The following is a 15085-nucleotide window of genomic DNA, read 5'->3' as shown; positions in this document are numbered from 1 at the left end:
AGACTCTCTGGGACAAAGCAGCAGTCACAAGAGATAGAGATTGTTCTCTCTTAGTTTCTGAAGCACATGACAGACATCTGTGTGGTGGCTCTCTAGGGACTTGGAAAATATGAGGTTATCATCGAGATAAACCACCACAAATAACTGCAACAAATCTCGGAGGACATCGTTAATAAATTCCTGGAAAACTGCCAGGGTGTTACAAAGGCCAAAAGGCATTACGAGGTACTCATAATGGCCTGTTCTGGTATTAAATGCAGTTTTCCACTCGTTGCTCTCCTTAATCCTCACAAGATTGTATGCCCCTCTCAAATTAAGCTTTGTGAAAACCGTTGCTCCCTTGAGGCAGTCAAATAATTCCGTAATCAAAGGAATCGGATAGGCATTCTTAATCGTGAAATGATTGAGACCCCTATAATCAATACAAGGTCTCAGTTCACCACTCTTCTTCACAAAGAAGAAACCAGCACCAGCAGGAGACAAGGATTTGCGGATGAAAGCTTGAGAAAGTGCGTCTGCAACATACTGCTCCATGGCCTTATCCTCCAAGACCAATAAAGGGTAAACCCAGCCATGAGGGGGTATGGCACCAGGTTAAAGGTCATTTGCGCAATCATATGGACGGTGTGGAGGCAAACTGCCGGCTTGACCTTTGTCAAAGACATCGCTAAAATCGTGGTACTCCTCCGGCAGGGAGGAGAGTGAAAAGGTGCAAAGGACCTTGGCTACCTTCTGGAAGCATGTCTCACTGCATTGTGGTGACCAGGAGAGAACCTCAGCACGGAGCCAATCAAAAGAGGGGTTGTGCCTCTGTAACCAAGGATAACCAATAACCAGCGGAAACTTAGGTGAGGAAATAACTTGGAATTGGATCATCTCATGTTGAAGAGCCCCTATGGCCATGGACAACGGAACCATCTAATAAGTCACATGGGCAGGCCGTAGAGGTCTCCCGGCAAGTGGAGTGTCACACAGCTGCAGCGGAATCGAGTGCTTCGATACAAAGGCAGCATCAATGAACAGGCCTGCAGCCCCAGAGTCGTTTAGAGCCTGAATCTCGACGGACGACTCAGTCCAAGAAAGGGTGACCAAAACCAGGGGCTTATCCTTCTGGATAACTGGGGATGAAACAACGCCACCTAAGGTCTGTCCGTGACAGGACCTCAAGGTTCAGGCATTCCCTGGATGGGTAGGACAAGACTTCAAAAAAAGTGACTTGCCTGGCCACAATAAAGGCACAATCTCTCCCTTTTCCTAAAGGTTCTCTCATCCGCAGAAAGACGTGTGAAACCCAAATGCATGGGTTTCCCTTCACAGACCGACTCAGTACCAGGAGGCATGGGAGGTGAGGGAGGCACGGGTGGGACTGCAAAGCTCGGAGACAAATGTACAGGAGACTTCCGCAAGCACTTCTTAAAAAAGAGTCTTTCTCTGAGTCTGGAGTCAATGAGGATGGCAAACGTGATCAACTTCTCCAGCTCAGTGGGTTTATCTCGGGCTGCTATCTCATCCTTGATGGTATCTGAGAGACCATTTGTAAAAGCAGCCACAAGGGCCTCATTGCTCCACGCAACCTCTGCTGCCAGAGTACGGAATTCAATGGCGTAGTCGGCAACAGTGGTCGTACTCTGTTTAATGGACATGAGGCACTTGGCAGCAGAAGTGGAGTGTGCGGGAACGTCAAATACCGTTTTAAATGAAGCCACAATCTCAAGGTAGTTCAAGACAATAGGTTTTTGCGTCTCCCATAGAGGGTTTGCCCAGGCCAAGGCTCTCTCAGAAAGCAAAGATATCACAAAACCTACTTTGCTTCTGTCCGTGGGAAATGCCTGGGGCAGCATCTCAAAGTATATCTCAACCTGGTTGAGAAACCCTCTGCATTGGACTGGATCACCCCCAAATCGCTGGGGAAGCGGAGCGGAACCAGACATACCTCTTATAGAGGTAATACTCGAGGCGGGTGCCTGCACAGAGACTGAAGCAGCAGCAGGGTCAGCCTGCAACATAGGTTGTACCAGGGCGGCCACAGTGGGAGATTCCAGGTGAGCCATGTGACTCAGGAGCATTTGTAACGCCATGGCAAACTGATCCATGCGGTGATCCAGTTCATCCAATCTGGAAAAAATATTACCAACAAGTGGATTGACTGTATCTTCTGAATTCATGGCCTTCGCCTACTGTCAGAAACCAGGAAATCAGGCCGAGACAGAAGTACAGTTTAAATCACACTTGTTTAATAGTAAAAGTAAAAAGAACAAACATAGTCAAAACATGCTGAGCCCAGCCCTGACAGCAGCCTTACAAATCTGAGCCACAGATACCTGATGGCAAAAATCCCAGGAGGTTCCTACACCCCTGGTAGAATGAGCTCTCATCCTAAAGGGAGGAGTTCTACGTTTCAGACCATAGGCCTGAATGACCAATTGATGGACCCAATTCTCAATGAAAGCTTTGGAAGCTGCCTGCCCCTTCTTGGGTCCTTTTGGTAAAACAAAAAAGGAGTCTGATCCTTGGATCTCCGCAGATCTAGACAAATAAACCTTGACTGCTCCGACAACATCCAAAGAATGCAGTCGTCTCTCTTCCGCCGAACAAGGCTGAGAGAAAAAAGAAGGCAAAATAATGTCCTGATTTGAATGAAAGGCCGACACCACTTTTGGCAAAAAGTATGGAATAGGTCGTAACACGACCCTGTCATAGTGAAGGATCAAGTATGGTTCAAGGGCCACCAACTCCCAACAACCCTTCTAGCCGAGGTGATGGCCATCAGGAAGGCTAGCTTGCGTGACAGCAAGTCTAATGGAATTTCCTTGATAGGCTCAAATGGTTGTTTCTGTAACACAGACAGCACCAAGTTCAAGTCCCAAGAACACATAGGTGACCTAATGGGGAGAAGCAAGCGAGTTGCCCCCTGCATAAAGGTTCGGATCAGTGAATGGGAGGTTAAAGGTCTTTGGAAGAATACTGATAGGGCCGAAACTTGACCTCTGATTGTACTCAAAGCCAATTTGATTTCCACAGCTGACTGTAGAAAAGAGAGAATTCTTCCAATCGCGTATTTCCGAGGATGCCATTTTTTGGCTTCACACCAAGCAATATAAGTCTTTCAGACCTTATGATAGATCTTCCTAGTGTCAGCTTTTCTAGCATTCACTAGGGTAGACACCACTGGTCCCGAGATATCCCAGGATATGGACTGCCGATAGAATCAGCACATATCCCTCTGCCCAGGCTAGTATGTGGTTCACCTCCTTCAAACCTGAACGACTCCTTTTACCGCCTTGGTGGTTTATATAGGCCACTGCAGTGGCATTGTCGGATTGTACCCTGATAGGGCAGTCCTGAAGCTCCACCGTCCAGGACCGTAGGGCTAGTCGTACTGCCAATAATTCCAGGATGTTGATGGGCAGGATCTGTTCTGTCCTTGACCCTTTCCCCTGAGCTGTGAGCCCTTCTAGGGTCGCTTCCCAGCCTGAGAGACTGGCATCTGTAGTCAGTACTCTCCAAGTTACCAGGAGGAAGGATCTTCCCTTTCACAGGTTCTGATCCTGCAACCATCAGTTTAGGCTTACGCGTACCTGAACAGATAAGAACATTGGATAATCCAGGGCTTGTCCTCTCCTGTTCCAAGCCAACAAGATGTCTTGTTGTAGAGGCCTAGAATGGAACTGGGCATAGGGCACCGCCTCGAAGGAAGATAAGATCCTCCCTAGAAGACTCATATAGAGCCAAATGGAGGGTTGTCTGGTGCCCCTTATCTGATGCACCTGATCCTTCAGGGCACAGATCCTTGTGGGTGGCAAGAATACTCTTGCTTGGACCGTATCTAGGATCAGACCTAAATTCTTTAGACTTTGAGCTGGTCTCAAGGTTGACTTTTCTGTATTTATGATCCAGCCTAAGCTTTCCAAATACCACACTGTGCATTATGTGCTCTATTCTAGAGCCTTTAGTGAGTGATCTCTGAGCAGGAGGTCGTCCAGTTACCCGAGCACCAGGATCCCTTGGGCCCTTAAAAGACCCAGTACTGGTGCTAGGACCTTTGTGAACACCCAGGGAGCTGTAGCAAGCTCGAAGGGTAGAGCCACAAACTGAAAATGACATTTCTTTCTCGAACATCACGGGACACAGAGCCTCAGTAATTACTGATGGGTTATATAGGTATCACTGGTGATTGGACACTGGCACACCCTATCAGGAAGTTCAACCCCCTATATAATCCCTCCCCCTTGCAGGGATACCTCAGTTTTTACGCCAGTGTCTTAGGTGGTGGACGTGTAAAGATGTCCTGTGCTGAGCTCCAAAGGGAATATCCTATATCCTATACTGGGGCAAGCCAGGCGAACCGGATCCATTCAAAGTGTCTTTTCATGGCCGAATTGAATGGTACCCGGGCCTCGTGTCCGAAGAAACGAGGTTTTACCTGTAACGCTTCTCTTTTTAGAGAGCTGGACCCCGCAGATCAGAAAATGGCTTTAAACTTCCTAATTTCTGGCAAGGTGCTTTACGGTCCCAGAACTGTTGGATCCCCCTATTCGTAGGGGGCCCCAGTCTCTGACGGTTTTTTCAAACGGAGCCCACCATGAGAGGTGAAGATTGGGTCTGTGTAAACAGCACCCTGCGGCTGGGTAAGGTAAGAGGAGATTCCACAGAATTTTTGAGTTCTAGTGGCTTTTCTCCTTTAAGGTAAATGCATGCTATGCCTATTGTGACCACCGGGGGCTGCCAAGAGCACAAACCTGACTGTCTGTCTTAGTGTTTTCATCGCTGTTCATGTCCCAGCGTCTCAAGCAGGCTGCAAAAAGGTAAGATGGAAGGGGGGATTTCTCATGTTTGAATGTTCCCCCCCAGGCTAAAGAGGGGCCACAGGGGTCTAGAAAGTGGTTATACCACCCGGGCTCTGCGGCCTAATGGCCACCATCTCTGAAGATAGCCGCTCAGGCAGATCTTGTTACCAGCCTCTCTCCCTCCCCCCCCCATCCCCAGCCTTTCTCCAGAAGCATGACAGGAGAGTCGGCCAGCGCGGGAAGCGCTCGTTTTTTTCAAAACTCGAGGGGGGGGGCGGTAGAGGAGGGGGCGGGACGTCAGCACAGAGTGTTTAGACTCCCACTCAGGCCAGCTGCAGGCTATTAAAGGCACTCTGTACAGGTGCACACAGCCTTCTGAGAGACACAGAGCTGACGGTCGCATGTAAGGTGGGACACAGGCATTCTCCTAGGCAGCATTTACTGAAGTAACACCAGACTGAGCATTGGGTAGCAAGGCTTTTAGCCAGACTACATCGCTCAGTGGGCAGTGTTCATTTGTATACCTCACACCTTGTTGCTTTGCACTATGGGTAGAAGAGGTTCAAGCACCCCAGGAACCAGAGACACTAGGGGATCTCGTTCAGGTTCTGAGGGCCCCCTGTCGGCAGCCTCCCTCCCCCCCTAAAGATGGGCCAGGGACGGCTAGCCAGGGAGAGCCATCGGGGTCAGGGGCTACACCTGCTTCTGGCACTTCAGCCCCTGTATATATTACACAGGAGGTTTTTTCCTCAACCATTAATGGTCTAGAGGAAAGATTAATGGCCGTGATTACGTCTTCACTCAGTGGAAGAAAACGCACTAGGCTTTCCTCTGTTCCCCAAGACCCTCAGACAGAGGAGATGAATCCCTTTCAGAGGATCGGGATGGGACGGATGATTCCTCTTCCGAGGATTCAGGTGGAGAGGGACCCTCTGCGACTTCCCAAGAGGAGAAAGTCTTAGTGCAGATCCTCACTGGATTGGTCCGATCCACATTTAAGTTGCCCATACCTGAAGCTGCTAAAGAATCCTCTTCTGCTTTGGGGTCACTGAAACCTTTCCAAGCAGCACATGCTTTTCCTGTTCATACTTACTTGAAAAGCTCATTTATTCTGAGTGGGATCACCCAGACAAAGTTTTTTTCCGCCGAGAAAGTTTTCAACACTTTATCCGATGGAAGAAAAGTTTATTAAAATGTGGGGAATACCGGCTATTGATGCCGCCATTTCCTCCGTAAATAATAGCCTGACTTGTCCTGTAGACAATGCTCAGATGCTCAGGGATCCTGTAGATAAAAGGATGGAATCCCTATTGAAGGATGTTTTCTCCTTAGCAGGATCAGTGGCCCAACCTGCAGTAGCAGCGATTGGAGTCTGTCAATACTTAAGAGACCATGTTAAGCAGGTCATCAAAGTATTACCTGAACAGCAGGCCCAGGGGTTTGCTAACCTTCCAGCGGCCTTATGCTTTGTGGTTGACGCCATTAGAGATTCTATCGTGCAAACCTCCCGTCTTTCACTGGGGTTGGTGCACATACGTAGAATCCTATGGTTGAAAAATTGGTCAGCCGAAGCACCATGTAAGAAGCTACTGGCTGGGTTTCCATTTCGTGGTGCAAGGTTGTTTGGAGAGGACTTGGATAACTATATCAAGAGAATCTCTTGTGGGAAAAGCACTCTCTTACCTGTCAAGAGGAAGAGTAAGCGTCCCTCTTTCAAACGAACTCTTTCCCCAGCGCCGGGGGCTTCAGCCTCCAGGCAGTCTCGACGGCCGCCTCCATCGGGGTCCAGAGACAAGAGTCAACCCCAGGGACAAAAGAAGTCCTGGGGAAAGAAGCCTACTAGGTAAAACACTAAGACCTCTGCATGAGGGGGCGCCCCCGCTTACTCGAGTGGGGGGAAGACTGCGACAGTTCTCAGAGCTCTGGCAGGAGGACTTCCAGGACAGATGGGTAATCTCCACTGTAACCTTAGGGTACAAGCTGGAGTTTCAGGAATTCCCTTCTCCTCGGTTCCTCAGATCAAGTGTTCCCAGAGACCCAGAGAAGAAGCAGTCGCTCCTTCTAGCGTTAGAGCGACTTTTGTCGCAGGAGGTCATTATGATAGTTCCCGCAAAGGACCAGGGATTGGGCTTCTATTCCAACCTTTTTACGGTCCAAAAGCCAAATGGGGATGTCAGGCCCATTCTGGACTTAAGGGATCTGAACCGATTCCTAAGGATTCAATCCTTCCGCATGGAATCAATTCGAACAGTAGTTCCCACCCTGCAGGGAGGAGAATTTCTGGCATCAATAGACATCAGAGATGCATATCTGCATGTGCCCATTTTTCCTGCTCATCAGAAGTTTCTGCGCTTCGAGGTAGGAGGGCACCATTTCCAGTTTGTGGCTCTGCCTTTCGGGATAGCCACTGCACCTCGAGTGTTCACAAAGATCTTGGCTCCTCCTCTGGCCAGATTAAGGGCTCAGGGTATAGCTGTCATAGCATATCTAGACGACCTGATCTTGATAGACCGGTCGGTAGCCTCTTTGAATGGAAACTTGAGGACCACAGTCAGGTATCTAGAACACCTGGGTTGGATCCTCAACTTAGAAAAGGCTTTCCTAAAACCAGTAAGAAGACTGGAGTATTTAGGTCTGATTATAGATACAGGCCAGGAGAAAATATTTCTACCCCAGGCAAAGATCACTGCTTTGAGAGAGCTGATTCTGACAGTAAGGACCAAGAAGGGTCCCTCAGTCCGCCTTTGTATGAGGCTACTAGGGAAGATGGTGTCTTCATTTGAAGCAGTTCCCTATGCTCAGTTTCACTCAAGAATGCTGCAACACAGTATTCTGTCGACCTGGAACAGGAAAGTTCAGGCATTAGACTTTCCGATGCACCTGTCGCATGCGGTGCGTCAGAGCCTCAATTGGTGGCTCATACCCGAAAACCTGCAGAAGGGGAAATCCTTTCTACCGGTTACCTGGACGGTGGTAACAACAGATGCCAGTCTGTCAGGTTGGGGAGCAGTTCCGGAACAGGCTGCGGTCCAAGGGGTATGGTCCAAGACAGAGAGGACCTTACCCATCAACATTCTGGAGATCTGGGCGATACACCTAGCTCTAAAGGCCTGGACTATCAGGCTACAGGGTTGTCCAGTCAGAATCCAGTCCGACAATGCCACTGCAGTAGCTTATGTCAATCATCAGGGAGGCACCCGGAGCCGAGCTGCTCAAAAAGAGGTGAACCAGATCTTAGTCTGGGCAGAGATGCATGTGCCATGCATATCGGCAGTTTTCATCCCGGGAATAGAGAATTGGCAGGCGGACTATCTAAGTCGCCAGCAGTTACTTCCAGGGGAATGGTCTCTGCATCCCGACGTCTTTTGGGCCATATGCCAAAGATGGGGGGTTCCAGATGTAGATCTCTTTGCATCCCGATTCAACAAAAAGATAGACAGATTTGTGGCAAGGACAAAGGATCCTCTTGCATGCGGGACGGATGCGTTGGTGATTCCGTGGCATAGGTTCTCACTGATTTGCGGTGGACACTACCGGAACGCCCAGACCTGTTATCTCAAGGTCCAGTGTTCCATCCTGCCTTACAAACGCTAAATTTGACGGTTTGGCTATTGAGACCCACATTCTGAAGAGTCGTGGGCTCTCAGGTCCTGTCATATCTACCTTGATTAATGCAAGGAAGCCAGCTTCCAGGATGATTTATCATAGAGTCTGGAAAGCTTATATAACCTGGTGTGAATCCAGAGGTTGGCATCCCAGGAAATATGTCATAGGTAGAATTCTTGATTTTCTACAATTAGGATTAGAGATGAAGCTGGCCTTGAGTACCATCAAGGGCCAGCTCTCTGCTTTATCAGTATTATTTCAGCGGCCACTTGCTTCGCATTCTTTGGTCCGAAACTTTATGCAGGGGGTGATGCGTCTTAATCCTCCGGTTAAAGCGCCTCTAAGCCCCTGGGACTTGAACTTGGTCCTGGCTGTGTTACAGAAACAGCCTTTTGAACCAATAAGTCAGATTCCTTTGGTCTTGTTGACAAGGAAATTAATTTTTCTGGTGGCCATCTCTTCTGCTAGAAGAGTATCAGAATTAGCAGCTCTTTCCTGTAAGGAGCCTTATTTGATTATACACAAGGATAGAGTGGTACTACGCCCTCATCCTAGTTTTTTACCTAAGGTGGTTTCTGATTTTCATTTAAACCAAGACATTGTTCTACCTTCCTTTTTTCCAGATCCCTGTTCTCTGGAAGAGAGATCTCTACATTCGTTGGATGTAGTAAGAGCAGTTAAGGCCTATCTAGGGGCAACTGCTCAGATCCGCAAGACGGATGTTTTGTTTGTGCTGCCAGAGGGTCCCAATAGAGGACAGGCAGCGTCAAAAGCTACCATTTCTAAATGGATTCGACAGTTGAATATTCAAGCTTACGGTTTGAAACGGGAGATTCCTCCGTTTCAGATCAGGGCACATTCCACAAGGGCTATTGGTGCTTCTTGGGCAGTGCATCACCAGGCCTCTATGGCTCAAATCTGCAAGGCCGCAACCTGGTCTTCAGTTCATACATTCACCAGATTCTATCAGGTGGATGTGAGAAGGCATGAGGATATCGCCTTTGGGCGTAGTGTGCTGCAGGCAGCGGTACAGGGTCCTCAGGTCTGATTGCACCCTACTTGGTCGTGGTTCCCCCCCCTCAGGTAGCATTGCTCTGGGACATCCCATCAGTAATTACTGAGGCTCTGTGTCCCGTGATGTTCGAGAAAGAAAATAGGATTTTTTAAAACAGCTTACCTGTAAAATCCTTTTCTTTCGAAGGACATCACGGGACACAGAGGTCCCGCCCCTCTTTTAATACACTATATTGCTTGGCTACAAAACTGAGGTATCCCTGCAAGGGGGAGGGATTATATAGGGGGTTGAACTTCCTGATAGGGTGTGCCAGTGTCCAATCACCAGTGATACCTATATAACCCATCAGTAATTACTGAGGCTCTGTGTCCCGTGATGTCCTTCGAAAGAAAAGGATTTTACAGGTAAGCTGTTTTAAAAAATCCTATTTTCTCTACTGCAAATCGCAGGAACCTCTGATGAGGCTGAAAGATAGTGTAGCGCTGGTAGATTTTTAATCTACCGCTGATAGGTAAATCTTGTGGGTTACTTGTTAGGTGAAGTTAGATTTGCCTCTGTTCCAGCTTGGCTGAGTTGCGCGTAGTTCCACACTGTGCCGGTGGGTGTCGTTTTCACCATTGGCTAGTGTTGGAAAGGCAATGTGTTGAAGCGTATGAGTGGTCCTCTGTCCCGGAGACAACTCGGTGGAGGTGGTCCTCCGAGTTGCATTCTGGGAGAGGGTATTTATGGGACAGACGCCATGTTTAGGGGTTCGTTTTCAGCCACCTGCTGGCCCTCCTGGCTGACAAGTATGTGTTAAGAGTACCACCTCGTGGTCCTCCGTTCCGGAGGCCCATGTCGCTGCAGCGTGTGGGTGGGCCCAGAAGCCTGTCTGGGGCCTACCACAGCAGCAGAGGAATGGTCCTGAGCTGTCTATCCTCAGTGAAGAAGCTGGACAACCGAGGAGATCCCAGGGGAAGACCCGTCATGGAAGGATCATGCATAGTGCTGGTCTGGAGAGGGGCCTGGTGACTCGGTTGGAGGACGTTTTCTGAAGTAATCTTACTGCATAGTACTACCGGGTTGGCTTAAAGGTTCAAGTACTGTGTCTGACATTCATCGCAAACCAATACATCCTGTGGCAGAGGATTGTAGGGGTTTATTTCCAAACAAGTCTGTGGCAGAGACTTTTGTTTGTGCTACGTACTGGCTGCTAGGCAAGTGAGAGGCCTATCCAGGCGGGCAAAGATTGAATCCCACAAGGGGAATGCATTCAACTACAAGTGTTCAATTCCAAAGAATGTTCTAAAGAATACTAAGGAAAGGTATTTGAGCTTCCTTGCAACTTTCCTTCTGCCTCTTTCCTGCTACTTCCTTTATTACTTCATTAAAGCATTGGAAAATATACACAAGTGTTTGGCGCCTATATCGTCCAGAGGTAAACTCAACGGGACCCTAGACCCGGTGCAACAGAGGTATCGAGAGTGAAGGTAACAGCCCGCTTTAAACCAGCAGCTCCACCGAGAGTTAGTGCTACATGTGGGGGTGTCGTCCGGGATTTGTTGGCCATCAGTTCTCGCAACCTGGAGAAGTGTTTCACCGAGAGTTTATGGTGAGAGCTGGACTTTGTCAATTTCCCAGGAGAAGAAGAGGTTAAAAGTTGCAGGACTTTATTTCTGACTGCGTAGGCGGCAGGCGCCAGTGAAAGCCCGGGAGCTACGTGATCAGAGGAACAAGTGGGAGGTTTGTTCTTTATACAGTTGGAGATATTGAAGGACTGGGCATGCTTTGCCACAAGTGTGAAGGACTGGTAATACATCTCCATCCATTTGTTCGCTGCTCGCAATGTGGAGAATATTTGTTTGTGGTGGAGCAACCTACCATGTCGCCCCGTGCTTATCATATGGACTGGGCTACAGGTATCGCCACAGTAGAAGCTGCTACTACTGCTGAAAAAGAACGGCAGGCCGTGATTTCGCCTGTTGTCACCAAAAGTGTTCCTGAGAGAGATACTGCGGTAACTGACTCATCAGCGGACATTACCTTGATTTCCGCGTCCACTACGCCTATCCCTGTTGTATCTGTCCAGAGGAAGGTGGGATATGTAAAGGCTTCCCACGGCCGTGGTCGAGGCCTGCCCCAGAGACTGCCCGAACCGGAGAAGTCCACGTCAGGAACGGGTGAGAGATCAGAGGGGAATGTATCTGGGACTTTGTGTAAATATTTGCCGGCAGAAGAGTTGAGAGATTCGGAGATAGATTCCGTGTCGGATCTCTCCGGTGATGATGATTTATTTAAGACAATGTCACAAGAACTGTTATGGGCTCAGGGTGAAGACGTTACTTCTGCCTTAAATTCCTCAGAATGGACAGCCCTGAATTCTGGGAGAACATCACCTTGTGTGGAGCTACACAGTACTGTCGGGGAGACATTGCCTAAAGTTACTACTTTGTTGCCGATACCCGTCGGGTTTATGGAGAGCAAGTCATTGAACTCTTGTGTGCCCCCTGGTTTGGGGAAAAATAGATCGTTGCCCAAACTTGCACGTTTACAGAGAATGCTTAACAAGCGTGTGGCCAGGGAATATGGTTTGGAGTTCCCATATGTTACCCAGGACATTATGCAAGAGATTGAAGCTAACCGGGAGCTGTGGTACAGTGAAGCTTTTTGGGACTATTTGTCTGTGCCTAAGCCTTTCCAGAGGACTGTATGTTCTGCCGCTTTGGATGAATGCTTCAGTGGATGTTTCCTACACTGGAACTATGGTCGGCACATTTATGCTGACAAAGTGGTAATTTGCAGACCAGGAAAAGATGATGTGGTGTACTTTATCACTACAATGGATAAACAAGGAAAATCACTGACATTGCCAGATCCTCGGTTCTATTGGTGATTATGGATAAAGAACTGTGGGGTATGTAGATAGATAGTGTCAGTGTTCAGAGATCTTCGAGGTCAAGATTTGGTGTTCAGCTCTGTGTTTCTAAATCCAAGGCTTGTTTTTTTGCTAGCTGGACTTCTTTCGTTTAAAGATATGACATACCTAAATATATATAGGGATGGACTCCTCAAATTATTCTAGTTGGTTCCTTAGTGGGAACATAGGAAAGATTATAGGAAGAGAGTTTCATTTTTTTAAGAATGAGACTTTGCTCCTAAAACTGTATATATATATTTTCAGGAGCAAGTGGACCTGCTATCAAGCTGTTAGGCTTTTCAGCTAGATAGATAGTGGGGTTGCAACAATATTAATGTGGTTTTGTTTACGGATGTGAACATATTGTTTAAAAGAAAAATGTTGAAATTGTAATATCTCTCTACTGTTTTCTTCTCTTCTTTACTTTAGTTCAAGTTTTAAGCTCAAATACCTGCTCTCAGGCTTGGGAGTTATTATTATTATTTTTGACAGACGTTGAGGACAACGTCTATTGTAGTGGGGGGAGCATGTAGCGCTGGTAGATTCTTAATCTACCGCTGATAGGTAAATCTTGTGGGTTACTTGTTAGGTGAAGTTAGATTTGCCCCTGTTCCAGCTTGGCTGAGTTGCGTGTAGTTCCACACTGTGCCGGTGGGTGTCGCTGTCACCATTGGCTGGTTTTGGAAAGGCAACGTGTTGAAACATATGAGTGCTCCTCTGTCCCGGAGACAACTCGGTGGAGGTGGTCCTCCGAGTTGCATTCTGGGAGAGGGTATTTATGGGACAGACGCCAAGTTTAGGGGTTCATTTTCAGCCACCTGCTGGCCCTCCTGGCCGAGAGGTATGTATTAAGAGTACCACCTTGTGGTCCTCCGTTCCGGAGGCCCACGTCGCTGTGGCATGTGGGTGGGCCCAGAAGCCTGTCTGGGGCCTACCACAGCAGCAGAGGAATGGTCCTGAGCTGTCTATCCTCAGTGAAGAAGCTGGACAACCGAGGAGATCCCAGGGGAGGACCCGTCATGGAAGGATCATGCGTAGTGCTGGTCTGGAGAGGGGCCTGGTGACTCGGTTGGAGGACGTATCCTGAAGTAATCTTACTGCATAGTACTGCCGGGTTGGCTTAAAGGTTCAAGTACTGTGTCTGACATTCATCGCAAACCAATACATCCTGTGGCAGAGGATCGTACGGGTTTTATTCCAAACAAGTCTGTGGCAGAGACTTTTGTTTGTGCTACGTACTGGCTGCTAGGCAAGTGAGAGAGGCCTATCCAGGCGGGCAAAGATTGAATCCCACAAGAGGAGTGCATTCAACTACAAGTGTTCAATTCCAAAGAATGTTCTAAAGAATACTAAGGAAAGGTATTTGAGCTTCCTTGCAACTTTCCTTCTGCCTCTTTTCTGCTACTTCCTTTATTACTTGTTCATTAAAGCATTGGAAAATATACTCAAGTGTTTGGTGCTTATATCGTCCAGAGGTAAACTCAACGGGTCCCTTGACCCGGTGCCGGTGAAACAGAGGTATCGAGAGTAAAGGTAACAGCCCGCTTTAAACCAGCAGCTCCACCGAGAGTTAGTGCTACAATAGGTACATGTAAATACATGTCCTTTATATTGATGGAGGCTAGAAAGTCTCCCACCTGGAGTGAGGTTACTGTTGAGCCGACAAACTCCATCCCACAGGTCATCTGTACGTATGGCAACCACAACCCCATCGTGACATGCAGATTACTTGAGGATTGTGGAACCTGACAGCGTCAAAGAGCACTTAGATGGCATATTATTAAGTACAAGTATCTTGTTTTAGTCATTAACATAGAATGTGCATGGTGTGCAGAAATTGTTATTATCATAGACCATAGTTAGCAACACACTCTATAGAGGGGCCATGACAGAAAAAAAATTAAAACATTTACATTATGTAGTGCATTTACAAAAACAAATCCTAAAAGCTTAAATGATTGCTGAGATATCGTAACTACATTCAGCACTATGAAAGTGTTACTAAACCCAGGACCCTGCATTCACTATATCTGGTCTCCCACAGTACACAGAACATGGAAATGCAATTATTTTAGTAAATATAAACTGTTAAATACCTTTTCTCATCAGTAGTATATAGCAGTCTTGTGACTTCTATCAGTGTCCAGCCGAGGACTGGTTAAAGCTTGTAAGAGGAGTTTTCTGACTATCCTTTAAAACTGCAGGACCCCTGATCCTCTGTCTGGACAGTGCTAATTGGCCCTGAGCTGATCACATGCACCCTCCCAAGAAAAAATAAAAAAACTATCAATAAACACCAAACTGAGCATGTGCAGCTTGACTCGATAGACTCTGTTATCATCAGGAAATTATTAGGGGACAGTGGAAGAAGGGGAGGATCAGGGAAGATAGGATCAAACAACCTTTTTACACAATGCAGTGAGTATAACAAGCATACTATCCTGCATATACAGACTGATTTTACTGTTGTGGGTTTAGTAACACTTGAAGTACCTGTAATTTATTGCCACATATAATAAAACTATCTTACATACCTTAGTAAGGTAATACACACACTGTTGGAAGGTATACATAATGACTTCATCAAGAAGGGCCATAGACTCTTCGCATGCCTCCAGGTCACTTGAAAGCAAAGCATCCTGGGAAGATGCTGGAAGAAAGAATTTTTATTTTTATTACAGAATTAGAAGTAGTAGTTACTACTAGCAATGTTTTTCCTTATCATCATCATCATCCTGATTATATATGTAGTACATTGTTCTGCTCATTGTCTTTACTACT

The 15085-nt window shown here is 47.4% G+C and overlaps 1 protein-coding gene across 3 annotated transcripts in view; it reads right to left on the bottom strand.

The window, feature by feature from the left end:
- Window positions 1-15085, bottom strand: part of RASIP1 (Ras interacting protein 1) — a 154792-nt gene that overhangs the window by 45396 nt on the left and 94311 nt on the right. For all 3 annotated transcript variants that reach the window (XM_073602677.1, XM_073602678.1, XM_073602679.1), the window contains exon 8: window positions 14839-14954. In XM_073602677.1, the coding sequence (XP_073458778.1) occupies window positions 14839-14954 (116 nt within the window). The remainder of the gene's footprint in view (window positions 1-14838; window positions 14955-15085) is intronic.

This window comes from Aquarana catesbeiana, linkage group LG10 (genome assembly GCF_042186555.1).
Source record: "Aquarana catesbeiana isolate 2022-GZ linkage group LG10, ASM4218655v1, whole genome shotgun sequence".
NCBI classification, from domain to species: domain Eukaryota; kingdom Metazoa; phylum Chordata; class Amphibia; order Anura; family Ranidae; genus Aquarana; species Aquarana catesbeiana.
This window is presented reverse-complemented; position numbering and strand designations above follow the sequence as displayed.